The 18,775-nt window shown below is 40.1% G+C and overlaps 2 protein-coding genes across 2 annotated transcripts; both read right to left on the minus strand.

Annotated features, from left to right (window-relative positions):
* Positions 1-1,157: 1,157 nt before the first annotated feature.
* On the minus strand, positions 1,158-15,641 carry LOC109463958 (multidrug resistance-associated protein 4-like). The gene is made up of 26 exons (XM_019760874.1): positions 15,329-15,641; positions 14,578-14,688; positions 14,256-14,379; positions 13,630-13,845; positions 13,085-13,174; positions 12,692-12,855; positions 12,113-12,238; positions 11,462-11,711; positions 11,099-11,224; positions 10,891-10,980; positions 10,377-10,568; positions 10,108-10,202; positions 9,790-9,876; positions 9,358-9,454; positions 8,605-8,823; positions 8,009-8,184; positions 7,108-7,439; positions 6,826-6,905; positions 6,380-6,530; positions 5,700-5,930; positions 5,091-5,191; positions 4,560-4,751; positions 3,756-4,001; positions 3,323-3,495; positions 3,099-3,204; positions 1,158-2,667 (listed from the first exon to the last, which is right to left on the minus strand). Exons 1-26 carry the CDS (start codon positions 15,400-15,402, stop codon positions 2,440-2,442), a joined length of 4,077 nt encoding a protein of 1,358 aa, XP_019616433.1. The 5' UTR covers positions 15,403-15,641; the 3' UTR covers positions 1,158-2,439.
* A 352-nt stretch (positions 15,642-15,993) lies between these two features.
* LOC109463868 (UPF0562 protein C7orf55 homolog) lies at positions 15,994-18,653 on the minus strand. Its single transcript, XM_019760738.1, has 3 exons — positions 18,545-18,653; positions 18,052-18,204; positions 15,994-16,532 (listed from the first exon to the last, which is right to left on the minus strand). Exons 1-3 carry the CDS (start codon positions 18,632-18,634, stop codon positions 16,434-16,436), a joined length of 342 nt encoding a protein of 113 aa, XP_019616297.1. The 5' UTR covers positions 18,635-18,653; the 3' UTR covers positions 15,994-16,433.
* Between the last annotated feature and the right edge of the window lie 122 nt (positions 18,654-18,775).

Here is an 18,775-nt window from a genome sequence, read left to right on the forward strand (position 1 = left end):
ATCGCTTCGGTGCGTGCATGTAGCCGTCCACTTGTTGAACGAGAGATCCCGAGTCCTGAAAGTATGGCGTGTTTCTCGAAATACGAGAGTTTAGAATCTCAACTTGACCTTTGAAATTTGGATAGCGACTTGGACTTTAACCAGATACAGACGCCCCTGTATAAATATACTCTTGGCTGCATTACCTTGCGTGGCAAGTATTTCACATGATTGTGCAACGTTAAGACATTTTCAGCTAACATTACATGATGTGTGAACATTACGTACTATATACGTTACCTAACGATACGTTAGGCCATGTTGATTTGATTATATGGATGACATCCTCCGGGAGCGCCAAAACTGATGCGCGCGTGCGAATAAAAAAAAGTTTTGCAAAAAAAAGAAAAGTTCTTTTCATTATGAAATCTACGTGGTCATGAGGGTTGAGCATATGGCACAGAATATGTTTTGGCGAATAATCTAGTCTTTAGGTTCATTTCTTTACAATTTCGTCTTTTTTCGTTTGATTTTGGCATTCTACGACATTGGTAAAGTTTTTATTAATTTTTTGTAACTTATGGTATATTTTTGCTCATTTTGCAACTGTTTTGTACGATTTACAGTATGGTTGAAAACTTTTTTTTTTTGGAAACGGCCGAAAATTCATGCGCGCGCGGATGTCATCCATATAATCAAATCAACATGGCCTTACCTAAAAGAAAACCCCTACCAGTTGAGTGATGGCAGTCATTGACCATGTAACCACCCGACTCAGGTCAGGTACCGTCCTTGGTCAGTGTTTGTCTGTTGGCATGTTTGTTTGATCGCTCAAACTTTCGACCTGTAAACTATGACGCATAGAGTCTGACTCCTTCTGTACATCAACAAACAAACAACAGCGTTTACGAAAACATACCCTACTCTTTGGATGAAGTTACACGCTCGCTCACCTTTAAAAGTTGATAAACAAGTTCGAACTATAGCTAGTTGAGCAAAGGTAAGCTATAATGCTCCATGCCTCTTTGGTCCCGCTAAACAATGGGGATCTATAGCGATTCATATCATAAAACGCTGCAATCATATTTTCAACTGCTAGTAAGCGCTTCTGTACCGCTCGAAGTCTGTGGCCATAAAAAGGCAACTTTGAAACAAGAAGATTACTCGTGGTATTCCCCTAGTAGTCACGATGTCACAGAAATTTAATGTTGCTGTCATTTAGATATAGCACATCGTATTCTACATCTGATGATGTATTTATTGCCAAAAATGATAATACACAAATGTCATGTATTAAACATAGCATCAATAGTACATACTTGTACAGCAAGGACTGTGTTGTGTGACCACAATTTGGACCTCATATAACACTGGTTGTCACCTTACTATTTTCAATACAGATCCACCGAACTGTGTCCACATTAATGTAATATATAAATCAGTTTCAAAACTGTATACCTTTCATTCTTATTCATAACCTTGTTAATCAACGTAACAGCAAACTAAAACAAACTAAAACACCGTTTACATAAATACTACATGGTGAAGCCCACTAACTTAGAACCTCTTTTATGTTTTGTAGCACCATCTAAGAATTGTGGGCAACAAACATTCTTATCTTATCTTATCTTATACTAAGATAGGATACTAGATACATGTACTAGATCATCTCATGGAAAATAGTTTTTTCCAAAAACTCAAGGAGTGACATCATTCCATGTACAACATCCTCCAATCCTGTCCATGCCAAACAGAAAGCAGGAATTTATCATTTGACACACCAGGAGCTACAGATGGGCACACTGACAGTAAAAGGAAAATCCTTCCTTGACTTATGTAAGACGTTTATAGGTCGTCATGATAGAAATTAAAAACATGACATGAACTGTTTTCAAGTCATGTCAGTACTATCTCTATTAGAAATGCTGTCAATACAGAAGTAAGGACCATATACATGTATAAAATGTAAATCAAAGAACAAGAGATAGGATCAAAAAAACAAATTTAGAGGTAGTCTGGTATTATTGCATCTTTGGACAAACATCACAAATATATATGTCATTTTTTGCATATATATCCATAACTTAAAACTCTTCAAATATGTTTTGAATGAGAAATACACAATCATAGCTTCCTTCCATGAAACCAGCAACAATGTTCATTGAAAATTAGTTCCAATCTTAATTAAAATACTTTCTAGAGTTCCTAAAACAAAGTTTACGATAATGTCATGATTATTGCTTTCCTTCAAGATGCAGCTTTGCATCAGCATAGATAATTGCCTGGTCCAATAAAACAAGGCACTAAAACATGACACTAAAACAAGGTACTATATAATTGTACCATTCTACACCATGAAGAAGGCACAGTGACACAGTCATCAATTTATTTTCTACTTCATGAAATATGTATTCAATTTGTTTGTGAAAACAGCTGTTCAGTGTTTTGCAACACCATAATCTAAACAGTGGTCAAAAATTCCACATTACAAAGAGTCAGAGCAGCATGTATATCTTCTAAAACGTGTTCTGTGCCGTGTTTGCCAACATAAAACTGCCTGGCTGCTTCTCTCAGCTCTGCTGCTAACATCTTCCCGGACTGGTCCACCATAGCTGTGAAAACACCATCTCTGTCCTGCAGCAGGGCATGAGCCTCTCCCATCTCCTGTACTCGGCCCTCCTGTAGTACCTGGTACAGTAAAAACGGATCACATGTGGGCCAGATGAAATCTTAGCCTTTTGCACCTCTGACAATGTGTTGTGCATCTGTGAATAGTTTCATCAGGTTGGTAAGTCACTGAGTAAAGAAATTCTTTTTACACAACCAAATCTTTTATTCAGCCAATGTTTCGGTGACCGTCTGTCACCTTCCTCAAGGGCAATTCTGACTGGTTCACATTGCATTGCAGCACAAGTGTTACTGCTATAACAGATTCATTCCAAACTGTGCTGCAATGCAATGTAAAGTCAGAATTGCCCTGAGGAAGGTGACAGACGGTCAACGAAAAGTCAGATGAACAAAAGACTTGGTTGTGTAGAAAGAGTCTCTTTACTCAATGTGTTGTGCAATAGATATTTCCAACAATACATTGTAATTCCTTAAAAAGAAGTACTACTCACCATGATCCTATCCGAGTCGATGACAGTATTGAGTCGGTGGGCTATTGTTAACACTGTGCAGTTCTTGAACTTCTCTCGAATGGTCTCCTGAATAAGCTGGTCCGTCCTGTATTGGTAACATATCGCTCAGTGAGTGACTGTACATTTCTTCCAATCACTTGACAATACACAAAATCAAAACCTAGCAAAAAATCAAAGTAGTGTCAAGAGCCATATTGTCATACCTGGGGTCTACATTTGCTGTTGCTTCATCGATGATGAGAATCCTGTTTTTCCTGAGCAGGGCCCTGGCTAGACAGACCAGCTGCCTCTGGCCCACACTGAAGTTGGTCCCAGATTCAGCCATCTCAGATTCAAGCTTTCCTTGAAGCTCTTTCACAGCCTGTTTCAGCTGGACCTAGAGAGATGTCAGGGGGATCATTGGTAAGAACAAAAGTTATGTATCTTGCCTGAACATTGCAGCAATGCAAGGCTTACAAAAAGGCCTAAAAATATGCTGACTGATTCCAGCTGACAGAGGACCATGCAACTCAAAGTCAGTCAGGGATCTTACTTATATTTCAGGTAAATATTAAAACGTCAAACAATTATCTACTAAGACTGACTATTCTATAGGGCAGTGGACCAGAGCATAGGGCATATTCTGAGCTATAGTACCTCCTCTAAGGCACTCCAAAGCTGCAGGTCTGTAAAGTCGTTGAATGGATCCAAGTTCCTCCTGAGGGAACCAGAAAACAGGACAGGGTCCTGGGGAATGACGGAGATTTTCTTCCTCAAGTCGTGGAGTCCGATCTTGGTGACATCCACCCCGTCAATCCTGACTGTTCCTTGTGGCTCCGCCATCCTGAACAACATCTGCATCAGGGAGCTCTTCCCCGCTCCCGTCCGACCTACTATGCCAATCTGGAGAAAAAGGATGGAGAAATTGACCAATGTTATGCTTCAGTTACAATTCCCAATTGAGGGCCTGGCTGGGCAGTTTTTAGGCAAGAAAAGGATGATATAAAAGAGAACAACACACAAATATTGGACATATGACCTATATAGTAAAAACCAATTGTGTTAGGAGGAGCCTACATTGTACATCTACACTATGGTTAACTATCAGACAGAACTAAACAAGACACAACAATTTTAAGACATTTACGTTTTAAGAGGCATTATTAAAGGAGGCTATATATCTCAGAGCACTTCAGCCTTCACGTAATAGAGACGGTGGACGATATAAACTCCCTGGCACTTTTGATCAATTGCTTATGTCACACATCTGTAAAGTCTTGTGTGAATAAGGTCACATGTCTGTAACTGTAACTCTCACAAGCTTACGTTCTGAAGTGATCGGTCATTAATTATCCTGATGAAGGCAACAGTGGTCGCTGAAAATTTGACCTCTGTATAATCTTTGTGTTGGAATAAAGTTCAACATTTTACTAAGACATAACAAATGTGTTTGACCCCAACCTTTTCTTGTGGTCGTATTATGGCACACAGGTTCTTGAGAACTTCAGGTCCATCTTCAGAATACGAGAAGGACACAGCCTCCAACTCGACCCTCCCGTGCTGAGGCCAGTCTCCGGGAGGTTTTGTACTGGTCTCCAGTGGAGCTTCAGGCTCCAGTTTAGTATATGTGACTACTCTTTCTGCGGATGTCATCTGGTAAGGAAATAAATTGGAAAGGTTATAATTATCTCACCAGACTTTTTCTCTTGTTAGTAGATGTACTGACATCAACATTATCAGTCCTCATGTTTACAAGGTGTAGCAAAGCTTTATCTCCAAAGCTTTTTGTCATACATGTAATATTTTTAAATACAATTTTAACGTCATTTTAACGTCTTTTTTGAAGCAAAAGAGCAGAAGCTAATGAGTATTGAATATTAATATTATCAGGAAAACAGTTGCTATTTGTCTCTTCCCAATGTCTTTGACAGATACTCTGAAACAAATTATCAATATGAAGGGGAAGACATCTCAAAAAGAAACATTTTGTACCAGATTCTCCACCTCAGCACTCTGTCGTACGATCCACTGGAAGAAGCCTGTGAGCATGATGGCATACGTCACTGACAGCCCCACCAGACCGCCATCTAGAGCTGGGGGAAAGAGAAGAAACAAGTAAGAAAACCTCTAATGAGAAAGAAACTGAATTTGTATCAGTGCATTATAAACATGAGAACGGTTAATGAAAGCTATGCTCAATGCTTCTACAAATGAAGGAATGAAGCAGGGCTCTAGCCAGCTTGAATTTTTCTGTCAGCCCAGGTTCATCATCAGATTTGGGGAGGGCAGGGCTGTAGGCAGTTGCAACCTAGGGATTCTGGTGGCATGCTCCCCTTGGGAAATTTAGGATTTTCAAGCCTTCCAAAATACAATTTCCCCCATCCATTTTGAGAGGCAAATCATGATGTTGAGAGTGGTGATCCTTCAGATGTTATCATATTTTTACCCAACCTTTTTGTTAATTTTGTCTGACAAGGTTGGCGGATTGGTTAGAAAATATTTTCGTCGCAGACAACTGGTAATTGATGGAAAAACTGGTGCTGGCTCGAGCCCTAGAAGGAAGAAAGAAATTTCAAAGTTTTGGGTCAAAGAAACACATACCTTGTGAAGCAGGTACACTAAAGAATACCACAGCTGTCACAAACAGGGAGGCGAGAAAGTCGATCCTGATGGCCAGCCACCTGCTGCAGGTCAGAAACAGGAACCAGGCTTCCGAGTGCAGGTCCTGGTGAGAATCAAACTCCTGCTGGAAACTCTCCTGAGCACCAAAGGCTCGGATGGTCCACAGGCCTTGCAAGGTGGCAGACAGGTGAGAGAACACTGGGCTACGAGCTGGGAAAAATAAGCGCAGCATGTCAATGAGATATTAGTGCCCCCTGGCAAAAGAGTACATGTACACAGTTCACAAGTCTTGCAGGTGACAGACAAGTGAGAGAACACTGGACTTCGGGCTGATAAAAAAAAAAGCAATGGTCCGTCAATCTAGGATAGCACTTGCCACCTGGCAAATAATAATGGTACTACATATATATAGTCCAAATGCCTTGTAGGGCAGCAGAAAGGTGAGCTATGTACTATGGTACTGGGTCATGGGCTATGCGTAAAAAAGACGCAAGCAACTCTGCTTCTGAACCTAGAGGGTAAGAGTTCTAATCCCGCCCATGGTCATTCAAAATTTGTGTATACGGTGGTTGATTGTTTTACAGCTTATTCTGTCTATCAAACACACTGATCCATGTGAATGCTGGCTTATTGACTGACGTGCATAAAAGATAACCTACTGGTTCCCTCCAGTCGTTTGATGTCCCTGGATGTGCTCAGGTAATACTTCCGTAGGTACATGAACAGTAACAACAGAGGTATGGTGGGGATGAACACCCAGGGGTTGATGATTCCAGCCATAACTATGATCCCAAGGATTGCTAGAAATCCCTGAAATTCAAAGGACATTGTTTCATAGTCACTGATAGTGAGAAAATTATATGATGCAAAATATTCAGTCAAAATAACAGCCAAAATGGATACAAAAGCAGAACACACACTGTCAGATAGCTGTCATAGGTTGGAGATTAAATTAGGAAATCCTGGAGATCTAGAATGATATAAAAATAAGTCAGAGTTAAATGGATGAAATTTAAATTGTAAAATGTAGATTATTAACAATGACAGCATTTCATATGAAAAAGGAACTTCCTTGCTCATATGAAGTCACGGTGTTAAAGATTACCTCAGTAAAGTCAGCGAACGTCCAAGGAAACATGTCATCCAGCTGTCCAATGTCTTTGGAGAAACGATTCAAGATTCGCCCTGAGAAAGAAAAAGTTTCAACAATGATTACTGACAAGTAGCTATCTCCAAATTGTTGTAATTACATACATCGTACATTTCCAAAGTATCTTAAGTTTGTATCATTGCAAATCTTGGTACCATAATATACCATATTAAGCTGAAACTGCCAATCCAAGTGATCATAACAGTTGACTTATACAATGAACCATATACAACTCACCAACAGGGTTTGTGTCGAAGAACCTGATTGGAGCCCTGATGATTGCGTTGAACATGTCGTTATGGAGGTTTCTAGAAGACTCCACTGTGATGTAAAAAACGTGCCAAGTCCTGACGAGACTCAGCACTAGGGATCCTGCCGTCAGGGCAGTGAATATGTAGATGTAGAAATGTGTGTCCGGGGCAGCTATAGAGAGGGGCATCGGTATGGCCGTTGTGTTTGCAACATTGTCTCCAACATTGGAAACATTCAGAAATGTTGCATTGTTGCCATTTCTAGGTGGAAACGGCCAATTGTTGCCTGCAGTACGATATTCCTCTTCTTGTCTTGCCCTGCATTAATGGGAGAGAAAATAAAAAAAATCTTTTGAGATGGAAAACGGAAAAAGAATCTCACTCTGTCAATTTCTCTCTTTCCCTGTAAATTACAGCTCACAAATTCAAATTAAAAAAATATACATGCTGTCATATGGTGTTCAAGAATGTTAAGAATATAATTCCCAGACATTACCGGTATTGTTACATTTACTTTCAGTTCTATGAGCTTCTATCACACACACACACAAACACACACATTCACCAAAAAGGAGGTTTAGGGACCAAGGTAAGCCAACAAGATAAGGATTCTTGTGTTCATTACAGCCAAAAGCTCTGATTTTCAATTAAAGAAGAAGAACGATTTTTATTCCAATTCTAAGACAACCTTAACATGAAAGGTCATCTGTGTTGGTATACTTCATTATGACAAAAAGGCTAAACGTTCTTGCCAACACTAAGTATTCACGGGTCCATTCTGTGAACAAGGCTGATTAAGTCAGCTGAAAATTTGGGTAAGTCTCAATTTACTTAGTGTTGGACAGAATGTTTAGCCTTTTTGTCATAACTAACACAACCTGGCTTACCAGTATGCTAGCCACCAGTCAGCTATCAAGTAGATGACAATGTAGCCTACGTTAACCAGTACAGCGAACAGACATCCCAGGATCCCAGCACCGGCCTTGAAGTAGTCTCTGTACACGTTCCACCCTATCGAACCAGTCATTCGATCTTCTTCCTCTAACAACGGAACACTCACATCCTGGGCAATGGTAAAAAAGGTCCTCTGTTAAAAAGTTGAACTGAGCAATCTTATGCAATATTTGCAAAAGAAATATATTGTTCTGCTCTGTTTCCTTTCCAAACAAATAAGGTCAATGACCTGGACCAAACTCCTGTCACAATCGCAACCAGTGCTGTAGCAGAACCTTGTGGTGTTGGATTACAGTATTACAACACAATGTACTATGTAGCAAGTGGTAGAACAGAGTTGGAGGGGCTGGTCACCATATATTTGAATGTACTTGAGTAAGAATAAACGGAGCAGTTACTGGACCATGTGAAGGGTAAAGATTATGCATTTGCCTTGGAAATGTTACCTTTCTAGTTAAACATTTATTCTTTGATCATACACCAATGATTCTCTGATCAAACTATCTCAACATCTGTTTAAACAATATACCTCTTCTTCAGTATCTGACTCGGCAGACTTGGCACTGAAAGTTTCTGAGAAGGTTCTAGAACGGACTCGTCTTCTCCGAGAAGAACCCCTGGACAGCTGACGGTTCATCTTCCTTCCTTCCTCCTCTTCTTCCTCTTCCTCCTCTGTCGCCATCATCTTGGCAAAGTCGATTCCTGACTGCAGGAGTTCTCTGTAGGTACCGAGAGCAACCTGCTCACCCTGGAAAGGGAAAACTTTTATATTTGTTTGTTTCATATAACCGGTAAACCATCTTTTTGGAGTACCACATCAGTTTTGTACAGTAAGGGATGTAAGGTTTGAACCACTCACACTGGGAAGGACCCCTATTCTGTATCTGTATTTGTATACTCTGTATAGCACACCAGCTTCACGGGCACGCCATGTGGCATCAGCTAGCTACATGACTACCTGTTACGCCCAATCTTTGCACATCTAATTATAGGATTTGTTGAAAGCTGTCGGGTGATGATGCCCCAATTGTACTTGGTGACAGCCGTTCATTTTATAGCCTGGTTACCAAAGCTATTTTAGCTCAAGTCCTACACCCTCAGACCTATTTGCAGAGAGAATGTAGGACTCAGGAGCTAAAATACGTTTGGTAACTAGGCTATTCCTTTTGATAAGTGTCGTGGGAGCTTTAATGTGCTCAAGGTGTGCAGGACCTCCAGCTCTATGTCTAATTTGTACCTACGATCACTGTAGTAATGGCATCAATCAGCTGTATTTAGTTACCTCTAACAGCACCAGTATCTGGTCTGCCTCCTGTACATACTGTAACTGATGAGTCACCAGGATCCGTGGTTTGTCACGCAAGGCACCCTGGATACACCTGAACAGTAGGAAAATATCAGTAACTCAGAATGAAATTTCAGATACTCAGGATACCACGAAAAAAAATCCACCATGATCCAACTTGGGTCAACAGTTTTTGTTTGCCACACAATGCACCCTAGTTACACCTAAATGGTATAGGAAAATATTATCAACTCTAACAAAATTTCAGAAACTCAGGATACCACAAATCAACCATACTCTATTACAATGATTGCTTGGTACTGCATATTCCCAAGCAATAACTTGCATTATAGTTTTTATTCACTTGGCAAGGTAGTGTAAGAAACTAAGATGGATGTTTTAAAAATCAGATACAATGTATGTACATACCTGTTAAACAGGTGCCTCCCAACCTCCCCATCCACAGCACTGAGAGGGTCGTCTAGCAGGTAAATATCTGCGTCATGGTACACAGCTCTGTAAGAAAACACAGCAAACATCTTTCCACTTCCTCTGACTCTTAAAAATTAACAACTTCCTAACAATACAATGTATTACAATAATGTAGATATCTGTGACATGTTGCACTGACCTGAAGGCATACACAACAGAGAGCTGGTTTCTTTTTTTATTGTGGTTCTAAAACCAAGATTTGTCGATCAGTTTTAGATTTAGAAATGACAGAAATGCCAGTTTCAGTTTTCCTACCTGGCCAGGCTGATCCTTGCCTTCTGACCACCACTCAGTGTCACACCTCTGTCTCCAACCAGTGTCATGTCACCATGGGGCAGGAGTTCAAAATCCTGGGAAAACAAGAACAGAATACAAGATACCACAAAGCTGCTATACACCAATGTTTAATCAATGTTTTAATATTATAAACAAACTACACCAGTTTCCAAACTTATACACTGTTACAAAGAAAACTTCACTTTTGAAGTAAAATGAAACAAATGAATGTCTTAACTTTACGCTACCTTCTTAAGAGCACACGCTTGGATGGTTTTCCTGTACTTCTCTTCAACATAAGGGCGTCCAAAGAGGATATTCTGTCGTACAGTCCCAGAGAACACCCAGGGCTGCTGAGACGCATAGCCGACCTTGCCATGAACCTTGACCTCTCCTGAGGTCACTGGCAGCTCTTGTAGCACAGTACTCAGTAACGAGGACTGAAGAGAACAGGAAAGAAATGGAACATTTAGATCTTGATTCAAGACATAAGTCAACTATTCACATACATGTATTAAGACAGAGTTTCAACATACACATTACCTTGTAGTGTCTTGTACATGCACTCTGTTATAAAAGGTAGGCAAAGGTCCCATGGTCTTGTTAAGGCTGTAGGGACAGTGGGTTGTTCAGCCTCTGTGTCTAGGACACAGTATTGGAAGGCAGAGCCCATCACTCTCCATCCACCGCCTTTAACCACCTCCACCAAATCACCTACAGTATATATAATAAATAAACTATTGATTCTTATATGAAACTTACCTTTCCTGACCCCACAGGCCCAATAACTGCCAGCAGTTGACCTGGTTTCAGTTTCAAGCTGATGCTCTTCAGTGTTAACTGATCGCTGTCCTGAAATAGAGAAACAAAATTTGAACATCTTTCTATCACAACTTACTATAGATGTCTTCCTTTGGGGTTGAAATAAATGCATTGACATGCCATCTAGGCCTTTGCTTCAGTGCCTTACCCCTGCCCACTTGGCCTTGACCTTGTCCAGAATGACACTGCAGCCGGCGTCCTGGGGTGATGTGACTGAGATGACGCCATTTGTACCGGCTTCTGGATCATCCATTTCCTCCAATAGCAAGAAGTCCTGAAAACCAAACACAGTACACATCAAGTACTCACATTTAGTCTGGAATCTTTTTTTTTGTGCCAGCTCAAAAATTTCAAAGGCTCAAACAAACAAATAAACAAACAAATCTATATTCTCCGCCACCTTTGCCACCGCCAGCGTCATGAATGTCATGGCCGTTAGCTGGATGACATTGACCAGGCGGATTGGCCTGAGCATCTCAAAAATAAACAAAGACTCAACAAGCAAACAAACCTGTATTCTCTTCATGGAGACAACAGCCTCCGCCGCCTTTGAGACCGCCAGTGGCATGAATGTCATGGCTGTTAACTGAATGACGTTGACCAGGCCGATTGACCTGAAGACGACCCCTGCGGTCAGGCCGTTCCCCATCAGGACGTACGTGACAAACGTGAAGAAGACGACCATCCGCAGAGACACGGACGACAGCGCCATGTTCAACCCCCGGCACAGCGCCGCCTTTATGACCACCTGGATCTCATGTCTGCAGTGTGCAAGAAATAAACAGGAGTGACAGTCACTGTTAATGCAATATTTTGAATGCAGACAAGGCTGGCCAATTTTGAAAAGGTGGACCTTCCAGCAAAATCAAAAGAGCAAGTGACATCATCATATTACAGAAGGCTGTCAAAAAAGTCTTAGTTCTGTTCAAAGTGCAAGAGGGACATGAAGGCTGGCAGTTATACAAATCTTTAGATTAGCATGAAAGTTGTCCTCAGTTGCTAAAAATACATTCAATGAAAAACTTCAACTGAAATTTTCGTCCAAATCACTCCATCAGAAAACTGAGGAAGACCAGGGGTTTAAGTCAAAAATTTCAGTAATTCCTTGAGTTGGAGTTTCTCATAAACCTTTAGATGTTTGGTACATGTACAATTTACTTACTTTCTAAGCTTTGCCACCATTTCACTGAATGGTTTCTCCCAAGTGTACATCTTGATGACCCTCATGGCAGAGATGATCTCACTCATGGTTCTGATGCGGTCGTCTGTTCTATGTGCTGTCTGGCTCCTGAAAATGTCAATAAAAATTCAATCCTAACTAGAAAGGTAACATTTGCAAAGCAAATGCATCGTGTTTACCTTCGCATATGGTCTGCTCTGGCAATTTGTATTCAAATACATTCATATATATGGTCAGACAGGATTACAAATCCCTCCTACTATAAAATTGCAACATAATGTAATCCAACACCAGATACCATGGTGAGAGACGTCAACAAATCAGGTCATTGGCCAAGTCAGAGTTCAGTGTTTGGAACGGAAGAAGAGGAAACAGCAAAAACAAAAAAGTAGCAAAAACAATCTTTTTTCCTTTTTAGCCAGGCTTTGACCTACCAATCTCGTGTCTGCTAGCCTAGCATTAAATGCTTTTTGATGCCACAATGCTGTCATGTTGAGGAGTTCCACATGAAGGGCAATTCTATTTCTTTAGCCTTCCTACAGTAGTTCTCTTCCTCTTTACCTGTATTTAGAGAAGAGTTTGCCGATGGCACTTGACAGAACCAGCTGGACCAACAAGAATCCCAACCCGGCCAGACAAGAAGGTCCCAAGTCTCTGTACAGCAGGATGATCACTATTACAGTCTCTATTGGCCCAATCCACAGGTAGTGGAAGAACATGAAGCCCTAAACAAAAACAAAATATATCAGTCTACATTAAACCAACTCTGTCTGAAAAATTAAACTAACACTAAAACTGGCATGAAAACCCTGATAGCTACTGTTTTTGCTCTTGTTTATTCCATCTTGATGTGCTTTGGCAGTTACTGTTAACATATTTACCAACTGATGTCTTTTCCTTCGTCCTTGTCATAATCTTTTAATTTTTTTCTTTACTTCTGGATGAAAAACATACCTGATCAAACCTGTTGACATCATTAGACATGAGGTTGACAATCTGTCCCGTGTTGCTCTTCCCTAAGGCAGTGTGGTTAAGCTTCAATGCCTGCACAACAAACATATAAACAACAGTGCAATTTAAAAGCGCATTTGCAAGAACATGTCTACGTTCCTGATTATTTCCTCCGGTTGTGCCAATAACTTCACAAAAACTGTAAACACCTCAAAGGTTTGAAATCTGAGTTCTTTTTATTCTAGAGCAGGGCTCGAAATCTTTTTCCGTCAGCCCAGGTTCATCATCCTTTAAAAACTCAATCTCCAACATTTTGAGAGGCAAAGTTGAGAGTGAGGTTGAGAGTGGTTGGTGGTGGTCCTTTGGATGTTTTTGTATCTTTACATAAGATTTTTTCATCAATATTGACGGATTGGTTTAAAAAAATTTCCATCACATGCCACAAAGTTCCTGCAATTGACAGAAAAATTGGTGTTGGATAGAGCCCTGATCTAGAGTCAAAGTGGTGGATAGATATTGAGAAAAGGATACTTCACTGCAGTTTATACCTTTCTAAAGATGAGCCCACAACAGGCTACCCTCATCTTCCATCCCAGTGCCATGAGGACGTACATGTAGGGATGGTGTATAACAGTCACAACAAGGGCCCCGGCACTGATGACCAGGGCGTACAGGTAAGCTTGTGTTGTGGTCACAGTGCTCTCGGGAGAGAAGTAGTCTATCAGCCAGGCTAACACGATAGGCTGAATTATTCTGATAGCTTCCTGCAATTCAAGTCAAAGTTTATTGCACAACAGGTACAATGTAAAGCAAAGTGTTGTATAAGACTGCTAGAGAAAAAAAACTGTCGGTCAGTCTCAAAGACTATGACTTTACTGCACAACAAACAATATCAAATTCCTTCCCCCCCCCCCTGTGTGTTTTTCCCCAACTGAGGGGCGTACAGGTACTTAGGCTGTACACAGTATTGCATCAAGATCAAATTCGAGCCTAAAGTCAACATAAAAAATAATTCCAAAGTTCAAGTTTAAGTTCATTGTTCATGGGGCCTGCTTGGCAGCAGTGGCAGATTGCTATATGTAGTATATAAGACAACTAATTACAATTAAACTAGACTAAGTGCAATCTGTGGCAGTTGTCATCAGTTGCTAGTACATGTACATCATGTACCTACCACAAAGAGTGTACACAGTGTACACAGTAGATGCTTGGCACCAAACTGCCTGAACAGGGCCCATCTCAGGCTGGGTGGTCGCTTGGGAGATTCTTTAGCCTTGTCCAGCTCTTTCTGCCATTCTCTGGATCAAATCAATAATAGTACATGTATTAAAATGAAGTAAAGCTAAGAAAAAAGCACCTGATGCTTCAACTACTTAAAACCAAAGTTTTAAAGGTGCTATTACAGCTCGCTATTAGTATTTGACAGAAATCCAAGAAGCTAGTGGGGAAAGTTGATAATAATCTACTGAACTGTTCAACAAAAAAGGGGTCCTTACCTTTCAAGATCATCTGTTTGTTTCTGTGAACTGTCATCATACAGGACATTGTACATGTCATCTTCCTGTAGTGTTCTCTTATAGCCAGTCTTGAACAATGGATTCAGCCACCTACACAAATTTTATGCAACGTCATCACTCAAAGACAACAACAACATTACTTTCAGTACTTCTATTGAAAAGTTTTAAATCATTGCCACCGAAAGATGATGCTTGAGAATTAGCCTTTACCAAGCTAGCAATAGGGAAGAACAAATTTTTAATAAAAAATACAAATCTGCCAAAAACATGTACAACTCCTTTCCAAAAGTGACCTTTTAGTATCAGGCTAGTAGTAAGTAATGGTGCGTATAGCCGTTCCACGAAGCCTTTTTTTAAATGTATATCCTGACTTCCGGTATATATACAAAAGGCTTCCTGAGTCGCCACGGCTAGCTATATATATATATAGGGTACGTACAATGTAACGTCATGAAGGTAAAAAAAAATATATTTTTACCTCCATGGTATAGGTAATAATAACATATGATTTATGATTATTCATATCTTTAAAAGTATATGTTTACGGCTAGGGAACGTAACGATATATAACGATTTATGATTTTCATACTACATGTAGTATCTTTAAAAGTATGACACGTTTACGGCTAGGGTAACGTTACGTAACGATAATAACGATTTATGAAATTATGATTATTTATATCTTCTTAAAAGTAGAGCATGACTATGGTCTATCGTTGAGTCGGCTTACCAAAAGAAGATTTTGGAGAGAAGGCCGGCCTTTGTCACTGGGTTCGGCTTCTCTTTAGCAAACTTCTTGTCCATCGTGGCAAGACGCGTGATGTAGCGGTACTACAGCGGTCCACCGGCCCGGCAAACTTTTCACCGCGTCACGGTGATTTTTCAGCGGAACTTTGCGGTTCCAACCGCTTGTAGCGTCGTGTCCGCTTGTAGAGAAGTGAAGGTGTCGTATGAAAACAGGATATAGGCGGTTCCTTTGTTGTATCTTCCTTTCGTCACATGCAAGTTTACGGCTGGTTACATCGTATTGTCGCAACTCACAGGTCACTGGTTGAAACCATTCAAACCATAGGGGCGTTATGTTTGAGCAAAGTTTGAGGATATAACAGAACTACGCGAAAGAGCACCATTTTCTAAGCCCCGAAAATTTTATCCTGATAACTAGTGAGAAATTATGGTGAAATCTGGGAGTTTTTCCTGAATTTTTACAGAGGAGAATATTGATGCAAAATAAAGATGGCACAGGCTGGGTCAATTGGGTCATTGGAGCAGTCTACTGTTATATGGGGGTGATGTCAAAACTGACAAAATCTAAAATTATCTGTAACAGAACTTTTTACACAATAAAACAAATACGTAGTTCAAGGATGTGGCTTCATACTTTTTTTTATTCTGAAAAAGGATGGTACTTCTGTTTCTTTCCAAAGTCCATGCTTACGATAACAATCCATATGCAAAACATATAAAGCTGTTGCATAACTTCAATAATAATTGAACTATTACTGGTTCATTTGGAAACGATAAACGATTTACAGAATAGTTACAACATCAGCGACAGACAAACAAAACGTTAAGTTATGCTTGTACAGATTGGGATCTGAAAACCATGGCATTGGATGAGTTTCATTCATCTTTCTTGTCTTTAGTTCTTGTAACTTACATGTAGCTATATGTAACTGTAAGATATTCTTTATACTATAAATTATAGTACAACAGACCACTGTGGCAAGATGAGATTTAGACTCCATCTTAGCAACATGCCAGTAATAGTTCCAAAGCACATGATGTAATGTCCTGAGTCCTGACTCCATATTTACAGACTAGTGCAGGTGTGTTTATTTGTCAGGTGGGTTCTGAGGAAGATCAAAGCCGAGCATCTTCGCCGTCTCTTCTGTTGTCTTCTCTCCTTTCCCATAGTACTCAGCATGGAGGGCCTGGGGGTACAAACAGGAAGGTTACTAGTACTGTGAATCTTAATGCATATCTGGAATTTGCATATTTGTAAAAAGGCTAGATGTACACCATAATTATAAACTTAAGTTTGGACCTTGTACTTGTAGTATTCAATGCCCAGGACCTAGGATCCTTTTACAAGGCACCAAGAGTTATACCTAGAGAGACAATTTGACTCTGAACCGTGCAAAAACGAGCACCGGGACACCATGTCTAGCGAAATATTAGATGTTAAGCAAGGACAACATACATACATACATACATACATTTTTTTAATGGATTAAAAGGCAACTGCCTGTGAGATCCACATCTGAAACCTTATAACTATATATAGATAAATTACAAAAATATAAAATATACATTGTCCTCAGTTAATATAGTTCGGAGACAACAACAACAACATTTTACCTGTTGTAACCTGGTACTCTTCAGAAGACACAGGTAAGTCTCACCTGTTGTAACCTGGTACTTTTAAGAAGACACAGGTAAGTCTCACCTGTTGTAACCTTAAAGGAGTACTAACCTCCAGAAGGAGGTGCTATATTTCGACAGGCATTTATTTTTGGAATTGAAAAATGCATATTATTTTACAGTATACAATTAAATGATCATTTTGCGCGCAAGTCTTAAAACGCATCGAATCCAGGACAAACTCTCCAAATACCCTCAAAACTATCCCAGAATACACCACGCTACCCCATTAGTGTCTATGTTTTAAACAAAAAGTTACGTCATTTTGGGGGCGATAAGAAAAATTCATACCGTTTTGTGTTCTTTGGTATCTTACCAACCATTGCCCTTCTTGGTGTCCTTATCGCCCCTCATTTATGCCGCAAATATTGACCATGAAGAAATCGGCGTAATCTAGTTATCCTTTCCATAAGTGGCGTAATCTAATTATCTGTTCAAGTGATACTTACATGCAAATAAGTTGAGAAAATCAAAACACGCAGGATGAAACTGGCTCCCACTGTATTCGACATCCTGATATTATAATATCCAAGCCACAGGTCAAGCAAAGTAAAGCAAGTAATTTCTCAATTATCAGCTTGTTAATGTGCTCGTCTCCTACCATTTTCGCCGAAAAATGTTTATGTTGACCTGAAGTGTATGAGTATTGCGTAAGCCAGAATTCCCGGATGTATCAATTGTGGTTCAGCATGGGGGAAAATGATATTAATACCACTTTACAAACATGCTCCGCTCAACTCGTACAGGCGAAATTATGTAAAAAGTCGGCTAGTTATGTATTCATTGCAGCATGATGTATCGGAAAATAGCACTTCCTTCTGGAGGTTAGTACTCCTTTAAGAAGACACAGGTAAGTCTCACCTGTTGTAACCTGGTACTCTTAAGAAGACACAGGTAAGTCTCACCTGTTGTAACCTTAAGAAGACACAGGTAAGTCTCACCTGTTGTAACCTGGTACTTTTAAGAAGACACGGGTAAGTCTCACCTGTTGTAACCTGGTGCTCTTAAGAAGACACAGGTAAGTCTTACCTGTTGTAACCTGGTACTCTTAAGAAGACACAGGTAAGTCTCGGCATTACGCTGTAGTTCCTGGTGCGCCCGGCAGATCCTCTGGTCGGTGACCTGGTGTTTGCGGTACTGTTCCATCAGGTAGTTATAGGCTATGGTTTCCTTCACTGGACCCTGGAACACACGATGGTTACATTACGTTACCTATTTTCTTTTAATAGGGAAAAAAATACTTGTGAGGTGTTGGATTCAGAAAACGGAATTAATGCATTAAGACTTCCAACTCCGGCTACGAAACGTTAAGACAGAGTGAGTGGCAAACTTTTAGTAACTTTAAAAATAATGAAAAAGGCAAATCTATCTAGTCATAAAAATCTGGTGGAGAGGGGGGCAACTTTTTGTACATCTCTTTTTTTGTCGTCCAGTGTCTTGTTTCAACTCAGTCTACTTATGTTACAGATCTATAACATCTACATAACATTATTATCCACCACGACTTAATTGTATCAGTCACCTTCTTGTGTACGTGCCGCAATTCCCGTATCAGCCCACGGAGAACCCGCAACCTTTCCATGGACGTCGCCATGTTGGATGGAACTAACATTGTTAGGGGGATACTGAAATAAACTAGATAAATGTATCATACATAAACGATGATAAAGTAACATTAATGTGAAAACATGTCAAGAAAAGTATATATGTATTAATTTCATGACTTGTAGACGTTGTATGTTGAATGTAATAG

The sequence above is a fragment of the Branchiostoma belcheri genome, unplaced genomic scaffold (assembly GCF_001625305.1).
Source record: "Branchiostoma belcheri isolate BF01 breed outbred unplaced genomic scaffold, Haploidv18h27 scaffold13, whole genome shotgun sequence".
Classification (NCBI taxonomy): domain Eukaryota; kingdom Metazoa; phylum Chordata; class Leptocardii; order Amphioxiformes; family Branchiostomatidae; genus Branchiostoma; species Branchiostoma belcheri.